The sequence below is a fragment of the Microplitis mediator genome, chromosome 8 (assembly GCF_029852145.1).
Source record: "Microplitis mediator isolate UGA2020A chromosome 8, iyMicMedi2.1, whole genome shotgun sequence".
Classification (NCBI taxonomy): Eukaryota; Metazoa; Arthropoda; class Insecta; order Hymenoptera; family Braconidae; genus Microplitis; species Microplitis mediator.
This window is the reverse complement of record NC_079976.1, coordinates 22625037-22643477: the sequence shown is the minus strand read 5'-3', so window position 1 is coordinate 22643477 and position 18441 is coordinate 22625037. Positions and strand designations below refer to the sequence as shown.

At 30.3% G+C, this 18441-nt stretch overlaps 2 protein-coding genes across 2 annotated transcripts; both read right to left on the bottom strand.

The window, feature by feature from the left end:
* Positions 1-1178: 1178 nt before the first annotated feature.
* LOC130673940 (homeobox protein Hox-B3a-like) lies at positions 1179-3876 on the bottom strand. The gene is made up of 3 exons (XM_057479155.1): positions 3717-3876; positions 2178-2323; positions 1179-1661 (listed from the first exon to the last, which is right to left on the bottom strand). Exons 1-3 carry the CDS (start codon positions 3874-3876, stop codon positions 1179-1181), a joined length of 789 nt encoding a protein of 262 aa, XP_057335138.1.
* Positions 3877-14548: 10672 nt separating this feature from the next.
* LOC130673938 (homeobox protein Hox-B3-like) lies at positions 14549-17638 on the bottom strand. The gene is made up of 3 exons (XM_057479154.1): positions 17479-17638; positions 15972-16117; positions 14549-15034 (listed from the first exon to the last, which is right to left on the bottom strand). Exons 1-3 carry the CDS (start codon positions 17636-17638, stop codon positions 14549-14551), a joined length of 792 nt encoding a protein of 263 aa, XP_057335137.1.
* Positions 17639-18441: the final 803 nt, after the last annotated feature.

Genomic DNA, 18441 nt, shown 5'->3' with positions numbered 1-18441 from the left:
AACTTTTTGCTGTGTGTTTAGTATAGAAAAGAGTTGATAGTGAAAATTTGGACCTAAAAATAACTTAATTTCATTACTTGATTGCTTATATTTTAATTATTTTCGATTATATAGAATAAATTGTTTTTAAAAAAAATTATAGTTAGTAATGCTGTTGAACTCGTGACCTAGTTTGCCCCTTATCATAATTCTTTAATCATATCTGTTAAAAAAATTTTAGGAACCCGTTTGGCTAAAAAATATTCGTAGGTTTTCAAAGTCTAGACAGCCCATTTTACCCCCTCCCCCCAACATTTTTCATGTTAAAAATTTTGGGCGGCCCATTTGCACCCTAATATTTCGAGGCATCAAAAATTTGAGGGGGCCCGTTTTGCCCCCCTCCCTTCCCCTATAATGGTAAAATATTATTTTATTGTTTAAATGGAATTTTCATTAATTTTATTCAATGTACATCCAAAGATCTAATCCGATCGGGATAAATCTAAAAAATTAATCTGGATAAATCTAATAAATGAAAAAATTTTTAGATGCACGACCGCTTGTTGACAAGTTTTTACTTTGAGGTATATTTTAAAAACTATTAAGAATTAACTCATAATTAATGATTAAATAAAGAAAAATAACGTATTTGAAAAGTTAAACATTTGTATTCAAATAATTATACACATTAATTATATTCATACGAACAGGATCATAAATACAAATATAAAATTATCACTAATTTTTACTTAGATTTTATTATTACAAAATATTCATTCGCTTAATAAGTTAAATATATTAGGAATGCTTAACACATTCACCTTACAAGTTATTTAAAAAGAAAGATAATCTAAAAAAATATTTACAACAATAATGAATTAAAATTTTTACAAGATTTTTGCCAATATTTCTTATTTTCTCTTCTGACAATATGAGTATTCAGAAACAATAATAATTAATGTGACTCGAACGAATTTTTAAAAGCCAAGTGTGTTACGAACGTAGATTATTTCAACACACGGTAAATGTGTTCGACTTTTAAGGCCATATGTAAAACTATGGTTTCTGATTGTTTCTGGTGTTTAAATACTGTTTGGCAAGTGTGCTAATATTAACTACACACTCGGTCTTAGAGTACATAATTTATAAATAGTATTCATAACTTAATTGGCAGATTAGTATGACAAAATTAATCAAGTTCAAAGTACGTGCTTAGAAAGAAGTTCATCGAAATCTAAGTCAGTCATTGGTTCACTAGCCGTGGTTCCAGTAGTGGTATAGTAGTAAAAATCCTCGATGCAATTTAAGGATTTATCATCAGGTTGTGAATAATAACCATTACTATTGTGGTTATTATTGATTCCACTGATGCTCGAATTACAGTTATTATTATTATTATCAGGATATCCGATGGAATTAGAATTAGAAGCATTATTATAGCTCTCGGTGTAATTATGCCCGTTTTGTTGGCTCCCGCTGTATGATGTTTGACAGCTGACGGCATTTGGGCAATAACTATTGTATATTTCGGTGTTCAACTCGACATTTTGTGGTAGATGATGATGATGCTGATGATGTACAGTAGCACGATACCCAGCCGATGTATTTATTCTTCTAAGCTTTGCATCTCTGTCTTTCTCTTTCTTGTCTTTCATCCGACGATTTTGAAACCATACTTTTACCTGTAAAAAAATTATAAACTTAGAAATTTCTAAATATCAGATCGATGTATAATTTTATAATAATTAATAGTTAATATTTTGTTGTGAATTACGAATTTCCGAACGCAGAAGAGGGAGGGGCAAAACGGGGTACATAAGGAAATACCAAGTTTTCTAGGACTAAAATACACTAACTCGTTTTTTTTTTTTTTTTTTTTTTTTTCAATGATTTTCCAAGTAAATAGAAAAAATTTTCAGCAGGGGTGTCATAGTAAAGCCGGACCATGTTAGGCACATGACAGAAATTGAAAGAGACACATAAAAAATTATTACGACTGTAATAAAATTTCAAATATTTACAATTATTTGTAATAAAGTCGCTCTCTATTTTACTTTGGCCATAGTAGTTCTTGCATCTGTTTATTTCAATTTTCGCCACATTGCCAATTTAGTGCGGCTTTATAAAATAATTCATTCTCCGTACGAGATTTTATTATTTGTAAACAAGTGATAACGAAAATAGAAAAATTTTCTCACCTGTCTTTCTTCCAGTCCCAGTTCGTTGGCAGTGAAAATTCGTCTCGGCCGACATAAAAATTCGCTCTCCGCGAATAAAGATTCTAAATGATCCAGTTGATTTGGACTGAATCGAGTCCGCGGTTTTCTATGGATGTTAATACCACCTATAAAATAAAATAAGAATATTATAACACTTATTGACTTAATTAATAATAAGTATTCATAAAGTTATTCTTATATGTAACAATAGGCGGAGTTTTGTAAATATTATTTATAAAAAATAATTCCACTCAATGAAATCGAAGTAAAAACTCGCGTATTACATAAATGATCAGCTGATACGCACACACATATATAGACACACATTTGCACACACACACACATTTGTTCACATACATTTGCACACATGCACACACGCGGACACACACGCAGATACTTGCACACATCCGAACACACACAAGTACACATTCGCACACATGCACGCAAACACACACTTGCACACTAGGGTGCTTCATAAAAAAGCTTTAATTTTTTTGTTGCTCTTACCCCCTAAAACGTTAGTGGTTGCCAGAAAAATATCTTCCCAAAAGATGGGCTCTCTAGCTCAACTCTAAGAGGTCGCTATTTTAATTTTAATTTCCCTTTTGATTAACACGTAAAAATTTATTTTTTCATTCAAAGTGTAATTACTCATAAGCTGCTCAAAATTTTTCAAATTTATACATAAATCTTCAAATTTCATTTCTCAAGCTTTCCAAAACCCTATGACAAGTCGTAACTATCCCCAATTGAAGCTAGCAAAAAAAAATCGAAAATTAACAATTTCATTTTGAAATCTAAAGTCGATACTTTTCAAATAGCTTCAATTGACATTTGAATAATGGTAATTATGACTTGTCATAGGGTTTTGGAAAGCTTGAGAAATCAAATTTAAAGATTTATGTATAAATTTGAAAAATATTGAGCAGCTTATGAGTAATTACACTTTGAATGAAAAAATAAATTTTTACGTGTTAATCAAAAGGGAAATTAAAATTAAAATAGCGACCTCTTAGAGTTGAGCTAGAGAGCCCATCTTTTGGGAGGATATTTTTCTGGCAACCACTAACGTTTTAGGGGGTAAGAGCAAAAAAAAAATTAAAGTTTTTTTTTTTAAGCACCCTATTGCACACACACACACACACACACACACACACACACACACACACACACACACACACACACACACACACACACACACACACACACACACACATACACACATATTGTTTAGCAGTTTAATATAAATAAATATAAATTTATTTAAGTATTCAAACTCCAGACCGGAGTGATTTGGGAGTGAAATAAAATCCGCGTCACTCCGCAATCACTCCGCTAAAAAAAACTCCCATTTCACTCTGCATGCGGAGTGATTTTTTGTAAAACTCCGGAACTCCGAGTGACGGAGTGAATTCGAATTTAATTTTAATCCGAATTCACTTCGGATTTTTTACAGTGTGAAAAAAAAATTTCAAGAAAAATCTGGAAAATAATTTGCACTTATAAATGTTTCATTACCTTTTGTTGTCTTTGAAGTCTTGACTTCGTCAGAACTGGAGGGTGGAGAAGAACTTGATTCTTCTGATCGTATACCTTCTGGTGAAGATCCGTAAGTTGGAAACTCCAATGGCAGAGTAGAGTAATTCAATAAAACGTCAAAATCAGGAAGAACAGACATTTTCACTCGGTTATTTTATAAATTGTTAGATTTAAAAAAATATATTGGAATTTGGATGGTAATAAGTTAGAACTTAGATGGCGAAGTTAACTTATGGAAGGCACTGAAGCAACTGATGTCTGAAGGTTTCAGGTACGCCAAATTTTAGGGAAACGTAGCCCCCACCTCACCGACCTGTCTATATTCTATTGTGTCTGCTAAAAATTGTCAACTTATCCCCTCTCTACCTTGGCGATCCTGTCGGCTCCCAAGTGAAATTTTCCCACTTACACAGTAACGTACAGACAGTATAAATATTAGAGTAATCCAAAAAGAACATTTTTTTTTTTTTTTCAAGGACTATTATGTCAAAGGCATAAAAAAAATTTCCTCCAAAGCGCCGCTTGATATCTCAATTCTTCAAGAAGCTCAATAAATTTATAATTTCCCGTTTATATAACACGTAAACAAATTTTTTTTATGATTTCATCCGGTAAAACTACGAAAAAAAATTTTTCTCTGAATTCGCCATCAATTTTTCTTCTAGGAAATTTAATTTTCTAGAAAAAAGTATCGAATAAGTTGATTCGTAATCCTAACGGGTAAAAAGTTATTGGGCTTTAAATATTCGCGATAAAAGAAAATTTATTAGATATGAAGAAAATTAAATTCAGTATCCATCCGCAAGTAATAGCTTTAATTGAAAAATATAATGAACTTGGGACAAAGGATGAAGAACAGAAACAATCTCTGTCACAAATAGTTGCTAATCATAGGAAAAAATATCTAAATTGTAATAATAAATATTATTCATAATTATATAAACGATTATTAAATTATTTAATTATTATAAACAGTTTAGAGTTTTATCAATTTTGAAATAAATACATGCAGTCACCAGAAAAGTTATCAAAAAGTAAAAAATTATTTCAAATCTATAAAAATTAAATAAATTATCTAGTAATGGTGTCAATTCCATTTAAGAGTTGCTCGAACTTTTCTTCCTTCAAATTTACTTAGTAACGAGTACTTAAAGTTCAATAACTTTTTAACCGTTAGGATTACGAAAAAATTTATTCAATACATATTCGTAATAAATTTTTTTCGAAGTTTTACCGGATGAAAACGTATTTATTTGAATAGGAAAATATAAATGTATAGAGCTTCTTGAAAAATTAAGATATCAAGCTGCGCTTTGGAGGGAATTTTTTTATACCTTAGAGAAGCTTTTGGAATGATAGCCAAAATAATTTTTTTTTTTGGGCAACTCTAAAATATATATATATATATATATATATATGGGGCATTCCACGCCAAATCGACTACTTTTGAACCCAACTCCTTTAGATTTGGCCGAAAATATTTTCTTTTCTTTTACCCCATCAGAAACGTTTCTCATAATTTTTCTACTCAACCAAAAGAAAGTTACAAATTTTTGAAAAAAATAAATAGTTAACGATGCATCATAGGAATAATTGGCAGGCATATTTTTGTAGGTAATTGAATGCTCTACAAAAAAAGCTTCTTATCAGTTTTTGATAAATCTATTTGTTCAAAAGATCTTTGAGGTTGAAGTCGAATTTATATTAAATTTTGACATCGTCCTAATACTCCGACGAAACTATTAGACGCAATACAAAACATCTTAAGACCTTGTTTGTAGATAATTTTAATCCCTTAGAGTTATTCCCAAAGTTTTTTCGGATCCCGCATTGTTCGCTAGTTATTTTCATTTTAACGTCAAGATTATGAAAAAAAATTGTCTTTTAATCGATTTTAGATTGAAACTCTGGCTCCGTAACGTCCAGAGAATAAGTTCAGTAAATTCATGGAGACTTCACACTTTTCAATTGTCCGTTTAAAATAAATTGTCTTTGTGAAGGGAGTTTAAGACTTACATTTACACTATTGTTATCAAAAACGATTTGTGGCCGGCTAAATGTATTTTAATGAACTAAGGTGTGAAGTCTGGCGCCGTAATTGAACCCTCACTTATTTACTTATTTAGATATATACCATAAATGTTTTTAATCCTATAATGACTGAGACTTTGTCTACCTTTCATGAGATAACTATTGGATTTATTACATGGATAGTTCAATATTTAGGGGAAGGGGGGGCAGAGCGGGCCCCTTAAGGGAAATAATTATAATATGATTAATTTTTTTAACGCGTTCACTTCTTTTTAGACCCTTGATACTCATTTTCACTTTATTATGCTGCGTCCATTAAAATTGAAAAATCAAAAATTAGGGGCAGAGCGGGCCCCCCTAAAAAATTTCAGATTTTATATATTTTATTCTTCATTTTATTTTAACAATTAATTATGAAGGAGAGGGTAAAGGAAAAAGCAAATCAAAACAATCAGTCGATGATACGGCTTGTATTTTTTGTGCCGAATTATACTCGGAATCTTTAGAGCCGTGGATTCAATGTGGCCAATGTAAAAATTGGGCCCATGATTCATGTGTCGGTGTTCACAACAAAATTGTGCGAAGCTACACGTGTGATATTTTCAAAGAACTATAAAACGATTGTATTTTAATAGTAAAAAAAATCATTTTAATAGTTTGCTGTGATATAACTTTAAAATGTAATTCTATTATCTTTAACTTTCTTAATAAATTTTTATAATTACATTTATATAGTAATAATAAATATTTGATAAAAAGTTATGGTGGTCTATTTTAGGCCTCATTAGGGGAGACCGGAAGGCCCCCCTAAGCCGGTTATTACATTTTGTGGCTTTCAACCATCAGATTAGATTAATCAATTATTATAATTAAAAAAAAAAATTCTATATTTCTTTTTTGCCATTATTTTTAACCCAAATAACGTGTTTTTTAATTTTTTAGACTAGTGATAATTTTACTTTATTTCGAAAATTTAACAACTAAAAAAAAAAATTTTAATTTTTGAATATTTTTAATGACCAAGTTGGCCCCAGACAAAGAGAATCAGCCAGAAAATATAAAAAAATCGTTTTTTCAGAATTTTCGGCTAGTCCATTTTGCCCCAGATGTCATGCGTAGGGCTAAAAATGCGCCAATACATTAGATTTATAGTAAATAGGCGAAAATAAAAAAATTTTTTTTTATTATCAATATTTTAGCGGGGCCCGCTGTGCCCCCATATTTTTTCAAGTTTTGAAATTTTTGAGGGGCCCGCTCTGCCCCCCCCCCCCTCCCCTATGAAACATTAATTACTTGTCTGTAAATTTATTGTTTTTACACAAAAAGACTGGAATAAAAAAAAATATCAAATAACTGAGATGCTGTCAAATTATTAAAAATTTTTGTTCTAATTTTTTTAAAATATCCAAAAAGAAAAAAACATTATTTAAACGTACTTGGTGCACATAATATATTTTTTGTCGTTTTATATTCTTTTAAAATTAATCTCATTAGCACATACTAAGTTCACAAATCAGAAATACAGCCATGAATTTTTCATACAATAGTCTAGTCGACAAGTTGAAAATGGCCCAAAATAGAGATACTGCTTTAAAAATTAGGTGCGATAGCTCATGGGATCCGGAATGACGCCTAGAAAAATGTCCTAAAAGTGTGTATTAGCACGTAAAAAATTGCATAAGTTATAAACAATTAAAGACAAAAAAAAGAAGGCATTTCGTTTTTTGCCAATATTTCATAGACTATTAATATTTGAAAAATTTTACAAAAAGATTCTTAAAAAGGAGGAAATTTCCAATAAAATACTCCGACTCCCCGGATTTTTATCTCCATTATTAATAATTTTAATTTAACGCTAAAAACGAGTTTCCGCGCGATATTTTTAGGTTGCGCGCGCGGTGTCAAAAGCGAGTATGACACATTAATTAATTTATTTGAGGTATTAAATTTTTTTTTTACATTTGAAAAAAATATGGTGTATTCTGAACACTTTATATAATTTATTCCCGTTGGAAATTTTACTTAAAGTTAATTTCAACAAGTTGAACGATTGTTAACTAACGAGATTTTTTTCAATTTTTTATTGTACTTTTAAAAAACACGTGCTACAAAAGTCGCAGCGGCTGCTTCGTTTATTTACTAAAAAACTAATATAACGTTTAAACTTTCAGGGATACGAGAATAAACACACGAAGAAAAAAATCTGGTAATATTCGGTAATTTTCAAATAAAAATTACTATTTCGCCGAGGCAAACTTGAAACGGTCCAATAATGTGGGAATTTTCCTTTTAAATGAGTAGAAATTATAATCACATAATCCTATGAATTACTAATTCCCCGCATGAAAAAACTTTATATGTGAAAACAGATATGATAGAATATATGAATATTATAATGTGATATATTGTACAATATATAAAATAATATTTATATTTTCGCCGTATTAATATATGATAATATATTGAAAAAAAATATATTGCTACAACATATTATCAATATATTTATCAATATATGACTTTTTATGTATGTTTTACATATATATTTTAATATATCTTATTTATATTGACATATTATATTGAAAGTAGTATATTAATTAATATATAGTATTTTTTATATTTTTTATATATGGTTTCCAATATATTGTTAAATATATGTCACTTTTTTTACTTTTTTTAGGTTAGTGCCAGTAAATATAAGGTCAATGAAAAGAAGGAGAAAAAATAATAAATTTGGCTTTTTTTGTGGAATTGTGTAGAAATTGAAAAAGTAAATTGAAAAAATAAAATTTTCAATATATTGCAAAAAATATAAGTTTTAATATACTGGAAAAATATAATTCCAATATACCGCGAACCATATATTTAATCATATAAATTCTTTCATATATAATCAATTATATAGAGACCGTATACCACTAATTATACGAATCAAAAGATATGGATATATATATCAAGTTTATTATATTATACTTATAAATTATATATATACTATCCATATATGATAAGAATATATTGAGCATTATATGAGATAACTAGCAGACCCGGCCACGCGTTGCTGTGGCTAAGGTTCTTGTCATATTAAACCGAATGGTGTGGCTCAATAAGTAATAGATCAAATTGAATGGAATATAGTATAGTGCCGGATAGCTCAACTGGAAGAGCACTCGGCGCAATACCGAATTGGTCTGGGTTCGATTCCCAGTTCGGGCTATCTATATTTTTCTCAATTTATCTATAAATTGTCTTATTGAGAAGGTTATTTGCATGTTTAGGTTATTTCCACTACAGTCGACTCTGTCTAAAAGTTCCACGTCGGGACAGGACCATTGCCTAAAGGTTCCCTCCCCACCATCAGCACTTCCTCTACAATATATTTCCCTGGAGCGCCGAGGCGCACGCGAAAATGAACACATTGCGCAGTAAACATAACCTCAAAAACACGTGCATTTAAGTTAGCGCTTGAAAACTGAATTGTGATTCTTCACTCGAGAAAGCGGGTGGGGGAATATCCGGGAACCTTTAAGCAATGTATCTTGGAACCTATAGACAGCGGGAACCTTTAGGCAGCGAACCTTCAGACAGAGTCGACTGTATATTTAAATATAGTGGAAACCTAAACATGCAAACATGCAAATAACCTTCTCAATAAGACAATTTATAGATATATTGAGAAAAATATAGATAGCCCGAACTGGGAATCGAACCCAGACCAATTCGAACCCACACCAAATTAAAATGTGGGCATGAGGCAAACCTCGCTTTTCCACAATCGAATACAACCAACAACGTGTGATACCAAAAAATTAATATTTAACAATAAAATCAATTAAGGATTTGAATTTTTGTTTGAACACACGTGCAATTATGTTATGGCGATGAATTGCTTGTTGTCCTGGTAATAGTAAAGTTTGTATCTCTTTCCAACTCGGATTACATGTGAATGTAATAAACAAATTATAGCTTATATAAAGTCCTCTTAGAGAGTAAATCACCGTCGGAAATTGTCGGAAATTTTCGGTTTGTAATGTTAATGAGTAGTAACGGCGTGAGATTAGACTTCTTTTTCTATAGTGGGGGTAAAAACCGACGGCGACTTACTCTCTAGGAGGACTTTAAAACATTTGTATTTCTAACATAGCGCCATCTATTGAATACTTACTCAATCTACTCAACAGATTTCGTCATCGGTTAGAATCGGTTGGAGTTTACAGATAATTGTGACTGACAAATAATAGACAAATAATTTGCAATAAAATAATATTGCGACTATAAATTGAGATGTAAGCTATCCTATCTTTCAAGTTGGATCAAATTGCACACGGTGTGCAAATCAAATTTAAAATCGGTTCAGTAAAATCGGAGTTCATCGCGGACAAACAACGTGACACGTAATTTTTATATATAAAGAAGATATATAAAGAAAAATACAAAACATTATATACACGTAAATATATTATGATAAATATATAATCCAATATATGTAAAAAACATATATTTTTCAATATAGATATTTTTGCCGCTATATATTTATCACACATTCACCATATATTTTTTTATATACTTTTAACAATATATAGCTTTTCCATGCGGGTTATAAGTCAAATTACTTTGAGTTTAAGAGTACAAAACTAAAGCATTCAATAAAATTTACCATTTGATTTAGTAAAAAATCTATCTTAGAATAAAACGTTCACTGAGACTGCTATTGAATTTTTACTAATCCAGATAGTAAAAATTGTTTCCTCGTGTGTAATAATAAATTTTTTTTCCAACATATATATATATATATATATATACATATCGTCGGAATGTATCTGTATATATATATTTAGGTATATATCTCAATACCTATTTAAAATCCACCATCTTTTTTTTTTTTACCACTGTAGGATTCGAACCTACGCCTTGCGAATATTCCAGTTAAAGTGCAAGCATGCTAACCACTCGGCTACAGGTATCCTTCCAATATCTCGAAGTATATGCCGAATATGAATAAAATACAACGCAGTCGATATTATATTTCTCGTATTAAAAGTTACAGGCAAATAGCAATTTTTACCCGCTAAGTAGCAATTCACGTTATCGATGTTTTAAAAACTGCAATACCTCAACAACATTTAATTGATATTATCATTTTTAGAATACCAGAGTTCTTTTTACAATGTTTTCAGTAATAGTTTTAAAATGTTATAAAATGAAATTAATAATCTTACAAATTGTAATAATCAGGATATAAATGAATAATTTTTGCGAAATTCATGTAAACATAACTTGAGTCATGAGTGACTTTTCTGTTGTTTCCAAATAAAAATCACTATCTACTCTATACTAATATTTTTTATTTTATCTACTGAATTTTATAGAATAGATAAAAATAAATATAAGTTTTATAGTAATTCATTCTTATTGATTTGTAATATTCAATTTATACTCTTACAAATGTTTTTAACGCAGAATTGTAATATTATCAAAGAGATTTTTGAATTTTGTTATTTCCAGAATGATTGTTGTAAAATAATTATGGATTATTACCATTCTCTATCCAATTTTTGCTAATCTGTATTATAACTTTTACAAATCGTAAAATTTACAATACTGATTGTAAGAATCAACAAAAAAATGTAATTTTCCATTGATAATAGTAATTTTTGGTTTGAGATTGGAAATTTCTCTTAGGAAAGTAATTTTTATTTGACGACTATAATTATTAGCTAATTTTGAGCTGCGCTTTTTTCCGTGTAACTTTCTCAGAAATTTGGCGACAATCTACTGCCGCAACCTGTCGCCATCTTTTTCGGAAAATTGAAGGCAACTTCCCGTCAACTTATGAGAACGCCAATTTTTGCGGCCAACTTGGTGGCATGTCGCTGCTATAGTTTGTCGCTAGCTTGGCTATCAGGGCAAATACTGTTAAGGGATACATAAGGCGCGATAGTCAGACGTGCGTTCAATTAATTTTTATTTATGATGATAATATCCATTAATATTTTCTAACCTCCCGCACGGAAAAAACAGTTCTGTAAAAGTTACAGAAAAAAATCCATAAAATTTACTGATGATATTATTTGTAACATTTACAGATAAAATATGTTATTTCTACAAATTCATAAATGTTATTTTTATAAATAACATAATGTAAACTAGCAGATAATGTTCTGCAAAAATTACATATTTTTTCTGTAGAATATACGTTATTACTTTATGTAATATTTACTTATCCGGGTAAGTGTGCGCACGTGTGCAGGTTTGCGGCCAAGTGTGCGCATGTGTGCGGATAAGTGTGTGCATGTGTGTAGGTGTATGGGGGTAAGTGTGCGCATGTGTGCAGGTGTATGTGTAAGTTTGCGCATGTGTGCGAGTGTGTGGGGGTAAGTGTGAACATGTGTGTAGGTGTGCGGGTAAGTGTGTGCAGGTGTATGGGGGTAAGTGTGCGCATGCATTTTGCTCTGTATTTTTTACATAAATATTTCTGTGAATTCTACAACTTCACTATATATATGTATACATTTTCCTATTGAGTTTTGTCGTAACCTTTTTTATTTTATTCCCCTTTTTTCGTAATCTAATTTATCTAATAAAATTATTTGACCATTAAAAGTAATGAGAATTCAGTGCTAATGGTAAGCGGCTGGCACTCTTTAATTACAAAATTATGTTTTATTATAATGGTATAATGTGGGGCAGGTACAGAATAAATACTCACGCACGCGGAAAAAACAGTTCTGTAAAAATTACAGAAAAATCTGTAAAATTTACAGATTTTTGTCTGTCAATAAAATTATGTAATTTTTACAGAACCAAAAATGTAATTTTTACATTGTGAGTTCTGTAAACCTAAATCTATAATTTTTACATTTTGAGGCTGTAAAAGTTATATATGTATACTTCTCTTCAGTGGATGCAGACAGCGGTAAACAATAGTGTAGGGGAAGGGGGGGGGATAAAATAAGCCCCTTAAAAAAAAAATGTTTAAATCCTCAGTTTTTTTTACTTGTATTACTTTTTTTTACTCCCTCGCCAAGTATTTGACGTTAATTTGTTCTATCCATCAAAAATATTAAATTAAAAAATGTGGGGCAAAATGGGCCCCCTTAAAAAATTTTTATAATGCGAGTTTTTTAGCTTATTTCACTTTTTTTTTCCTTTTGCTGAGTTTCTTGTGTTAATTTGCTGTGTCTATGAAAATTAAAAAATCCTGAAAAGTTGGGAAAACGGGCCCCCAACAAAACTCAATGTATGTTTGTCGCTTGTTTTGTGTTTTGAAACTTTTTGCTGTGTGTTTAGTATAGAAAAGAGTTGATAGTGAAAATTTGGACCTAAAAATAACTTAATTTCATTACTTGATTGCTTATATTTTAATTGTTTTCGATTATATAGAATAAATTGTTTTTAAAAAAAATTATAGTTAGTAATGCTGTTGAACTCGTGACCTAGTTTGCCCCTTATCATAATTCTTTAATCATATCTGTTAAAAAAATTTTAGGAACCCGTTTGGCTAAAAAATATTCGTAGGTTTTCAAAGTCTAGACAGCCCATTTTACCCCCTCCCCCCAACACTTTTCATGTTAAAAATTTTGGGCGGCCCATTTGCACCCTAATATTTCGAGGCATCAAAAATTTGAGGGGGCCCGTTTTGCCCCCCTCCCTTCCCCTATAATGGTAAAATATTATTTTATTGTTTAAATGGAATTTTCATTAATTTTATTCAATGTACATCCAAAGATCTAATCCGATCTGGATAAATCTACACAAAATATAGATATTTCCATCTATGATATATCAGATCGAATTGGATTTTAACTGATCCAGTCTTTGTCCGACACAAAAAAAAGGATTCATTAGTACAAGAAATTTTGATTCGTCCCAAAAAAATTTTAACTTGTCACAAGAATTTTTTCGTACTATAAATTGTAAACTTAAAAATTCTTGGAGCGAGAATAAATTGTTTTAGAGCAAGAAAAAATTGTTTGGATTATAAAATTTTTTATCATCCTAATAGAATTTTTGTTTTCAGTTCATAACACAAAAAATTTTTTGCCCCAAGAATTATTTTTTTCTGTGCAGGATTATAACAAAATTTTATTAGTTTCAATTAAAATGGAATTTTTTCTCTAATGGAAAAATTTTTAGATGCACGACCGCTTGTTGACAAGTTTTTACCTAGAGGAATATTTTTAAAACTATTAAGAATTAACTAATAATTAATGATTGAATAAAAAAAATAACATATTTAAATAGTTAAACATTTTTATTCAAATAATTATACACATTAATTATATACATACAAACAGGATCATAAAAACAAATATAAGATTATCACTAATTTTTACTTAGATTTTATTATTAAAAAATATTCATTCGCTTAATAAGTTAAATATATTAGGAATGCTTAACACATTCACCTTACAAGTTATTTGAAAAGAAAGATAATCTAAAAAAATATTTACAACAATAATGAATTAAAATTTTTACAAGATTTTTGCCAATATTTCTTATTTTCTCTTCTGACAATATGAGTTTTCAGAAACAATAATAATTAATGTGACTCGAACAGATTTTTAAAAGCCAAGTGTGTTACGAACGTAAATTATTTTAACACACGGTAAATGTGTTCGACTTTTAAGGCCACACGTAAAACTATGGTTTTTGATTGTTTCTGGTGTTTAAATACTGTTTGGCAAGTGTGCTAATATTAACTACATACTTGGTCTTAGAGTACATAATTTATGAATAGTATTCATAACTTAATTAGCAGATTAGTATGACAAAATTAATCAAGTTCAAAGTACGTGCTTAGATAGAAGTTCATCGAAATCGTCTAAGTCAGTCATTGGTTCACTAGCCGTGGTTCCAGTAGTGGTATAGTAGTAAAAATCCTCGATGCAATTTGAGGATTTATCATCAGGTTGTGAATAATAACCATTACTATTGTGGTTATTATTGATTCCACTGATGCTCGAATTACAGTTATTATTATTATTATCAGGATATCCGATGGAATTAGAATTAGAAGCATTATTATAGCTCTCGGTGTAATTATGCCCGTTTTGTTGGCTCCCGCTGTATGATGTTTGACAGCTGACGGCATTTGGGCAATAACTATTGTATATTCCGGTGTTCAACTCGACATTTTGTGGTAGATGATGATGATGCTGATGATGTACAGTTGCACCATACCCAGCCGATGTATTTATTCTTCTAAGCTTTGCATCTCTGTCTTTCTCTTTCTTGTCTTTCATCCGACGATTTTGAAACCATACTTTTACCTGTAAAAAAATTATAAACTTAGAAATTTCTAAATATCAGATCGATGTATAATTTTATAATAATTAATAGTTAATATTTTGTCGCGAATTACGATTTTCCGAACATAGAAGAGAGAGGGGCAAAACGGGGTACATAAGGAAATACCAAGTTTTCTAGGACTAAAATACACTAACTCATTTTTTTTTTTTTTTTTTTTTTTCAATGATTTTCTAAGTAAATAGAAAAAATTTTTAGTTACCGTTAAAAGAAAATTTTTTTCTTTTTACAGGAGAAATGGGGTACCCATAAAAAAGGTAAAAAAAAAGAAATTTCTGGATTTTTGATGAGTTCTATTGATTTTAATTTTTTTGTAAATAATTAACACGAAGAAAAGTTATATTTTACATGATTAGTGGATACAAAAGAAGAAAAACAAATTTTTAATAGTTTTTATCATAAAACAAAAGTCATTAATATTTTCCAACTCACAATAAATTTTTTAAAAAGTTTATCGAGAAAAATTTAAAAAACGCTCAATTATATCTACAAAAGTCATTTTGGAATGTTTAAAAACAATTTAAAATATGAAATTTTGGTGGTATCCCATATCGCCTACCCTAGCTCCTTTTGACCCCCCCCCCCCCTTCCTTATATATTAGATTTGGCATGAAGAATCTCGTAAGAAATTTAATTTTTTTGATGTAGCCTATTCTTGAAGGAAATTACTTCTTATTCACTTATTTATATATCAAACAAAAAATTGAATATTTTAAAAATAAAATTAATTATCGCACGGAAAAATTCTGGTTTGAAATGCTATGGTCCCTAGTGAAAATTTTTCCTACTTTTGTCCGAAGAAGTCTTTAAAACTCTAGAACTGCGTTTTTCAGACAAAGGTCCGTACGAGATTTTATCATTTGTAAACAAGTGATAGGAAAAATAGAAAAATTTTCTCACCTGTCTTTCTTCCAGTCCTAATTGTTTTGCAGTAAAAATTCTTCGTGGACGACATAAGAATTTTTTATCCGCGAATAACCTCTCCAAACCATCCAACTGATTCTGACTGAATACAGTCCGCGGTTTTCTATGGATGTTAATACCACCTATAAAATAAAATAAGAATATTATAACACTTATTGACTTAATTAATAATAAGTATTCATAAAGTTATTCTTATATGTAACAATAAGCGGAGTTTTGTAAATATTATTAATAAAAAATAATTCCACTCATCAAAATCGAAGTAAAAACTCGCGTATTACATAAATGATCAGCTGATACGCACACACATATATAGACACACATTTGCACACACACACACATTTGTACACACACATTTGCACACATGCACACACGCGGACACACACGCAGATATTTGCACACATCCGAACACACACAAGTACACATTCGCAAACACGCACACAAACACCTGCACATACCCAAACACACACATGCACGCAAACACACACTTGCACACTAGGGTGTTTCAAAAAAAAAACTTCAATTTTTTTCTTGCTCTTACCCCCTAAAACGTTAGTGGTTGCCAGAAAAATATCTTCCCAAAAGATGGGCTCTCTAGCTCAACTCTAAGAGGTCGCTATTTTAATTTTAATTTCTCATCTGATTAACATCTATATATTTATTTCTTTATTCAAAGTGTAATTACTCATAAGCTGCTCAACATTTTTCAAATTTAGACATAGACCTGTAAAGCTGAGTCCTCAAGCTTTCCAAAACCCTATGACAAGTCATAATTACCATTATTCAAATGTCAATTGAAGCTATTTGAAAAGTATCGATTTTGTATTTCAAAATGAAATTGTTAATTTTCGATTTTTTGTTTGCTAGCTTCAATTGGGGATAGTTATGACTTGTCATAGGGTTTTGGAAAGCACGAGAAATCAAATTTAAAGATTTATGTATAAATTTGAAAAATTTTGAGCAGCTTATGAGTAATTACACTTTGAATGAAAAAATAAATTTTTACGTGTTAATCAAAAGGGAAATTAAAATTAAAATAGCGACCTCTTAGAGTTGAGCTATAGAGCCCATCTTTTGGGAGGATTTTTTTTTTGGCAACCACTAACGTTTTAGGGGGAAAGAGCAAAAAAAAATCAAAGTTTTTTTTTGAAGCACCCTATTGCACACACACACACACACACACACACACACACACACACACACACACACACACACACACACACACACACACACACACACACACACACACACACACACACACACACACACACATTGTTTAGCAGTTTAATATAAATTAATGTCAATTTATTTAAGTATTCAAACTCCAGACCGGAGTGATTTTTTGTAAAACTCCGGAACTCCGAGTGACGGAGTGAATTCGAATTTAATTTTAATCCGAATTCACTCCGGATTTTCTACAGTGTGAAAAAAAAATTTCAAGAAAAATCTGGAAAATAATTTGCACTTATAAATGTTTCATTACCTTTTGTTGTCTTTGAAGTCTTGACTTCGTCAGAACTGGAGGGTGGAGAAGTACTTGATTCTTCTGATCGTATACGTTCTGGTGAAGATCCGTAAGTTGGAAACTCCAATGGCAGAGTAGAGTAATTCAATAAAACGTCAAAATCAGGAAGAACAGACATTTTCACTCGGTTATTTTATAAATTGTTAGATTTAAAAAAATATATTGGAATTTGGATGGTAATAAGTAAGAACTTAGATGGCGAAGTTAACTTATGGAAGGCACTGAAGCAACTGATGTCTGAAGGTTTCAGGTACGCCAAATTTTAGGGAAACGTAGCCCCCACCTCACCGACCTGTCTATATTCTATTGTGTCTGCTAAAAATTGTCAACTTATCCCCTCTCTACCTTGGCGATCCTGTCGGCTCCCAAGTGAAATTTTCCCACTTACACAGTAACGTACAGACAGTATAAATATTAGAGTAATCCAAAAAGAACATTTTTGTTTTTTTTCAAGGACTATTATGTCAAAGGCATAAAAAAAAATTCCTCCAAAGCGCCGCTTGATATCTCAATTCTTCAAGAAGCTCAATAAATTTATAATTTCCCGTTTATATAACACGTAAACAAATTTTTTTTATGATTTCATCCGGTAAAACTACGAAAAAAAATTTTTCTCTGAATTCGCCATCAATTTTTCTTCTAGGAAATTTAATTTTCTAGAAAAAAGTATCGAATAAGTTGATTCGTTATCCTAACGAGTAAAAAGTTATTGGGCTTTAAATATTCGCGATAAAAGAAAATGAAATTCAGTATCCATCCGCAAGTAATAGCTTTAATTGAAAAATATAATGAACTTGGGACAAAGGATGAAGAACAGAAATAATCTCTGTCACAAATAGTTGCTAATCATAGGAAAAAATATCTAAATTGTAATAATAAATATTATTCATAATTATATAAACGATTATTAAATTATTTAAT

What these genes read in the sequence shown, in the direction of transcription:
- LOC130673940 (XM_057479155.1), bottom strand. Translation starts at nt 3,876, where the DNA reads ATGTCTGTTCTTCCTGATTTTGACGTTTTATTGAATTACTCTACTCTG. An exon ending in GACTTCAAAGACAACAAAAG is followed by an intron (nt 2,324 to 3,716) that starts GTAATGAAACAT and finishes TTTATTTTATAG; the next exon opens with GTGGTATTAACATCCATAGA. An exon ending in TGGGACTGGAAGAAAGACAG is followed by an intron (nt 1,662 to 2,177) that starts GTGAGAAAATTT and finishes ATTTTTTTACAG; the next exon opens with GTAAAAGTATGGTTTCAAAA.
- LOC130673938 (XM_057479154.1), bottom strand. Translation starts at nt 17,638, where the DNA reads ATGTCTGTTCTTCCTGATTTTGACGTTTTATTGAATTACTCTACTCTG. An exon ending in GACTTCAAAGACAACAAAAG is followed by an intron (nt 16,118 to 17,478) that starts GTAATGAAACAT and finishes TTTATTTTATAG; the next exon opens with GTGGTATTAACATCCATAGA. An exon ending in TAGGACTGGAAGAAAGACAG is followed by an intron (nt 15,035 to 15,971) that starts GTGAGAAAATTT and finishes ATTTTTTTACAG; the next exon opens with GTAAAAGTATGGTTTCAAAA.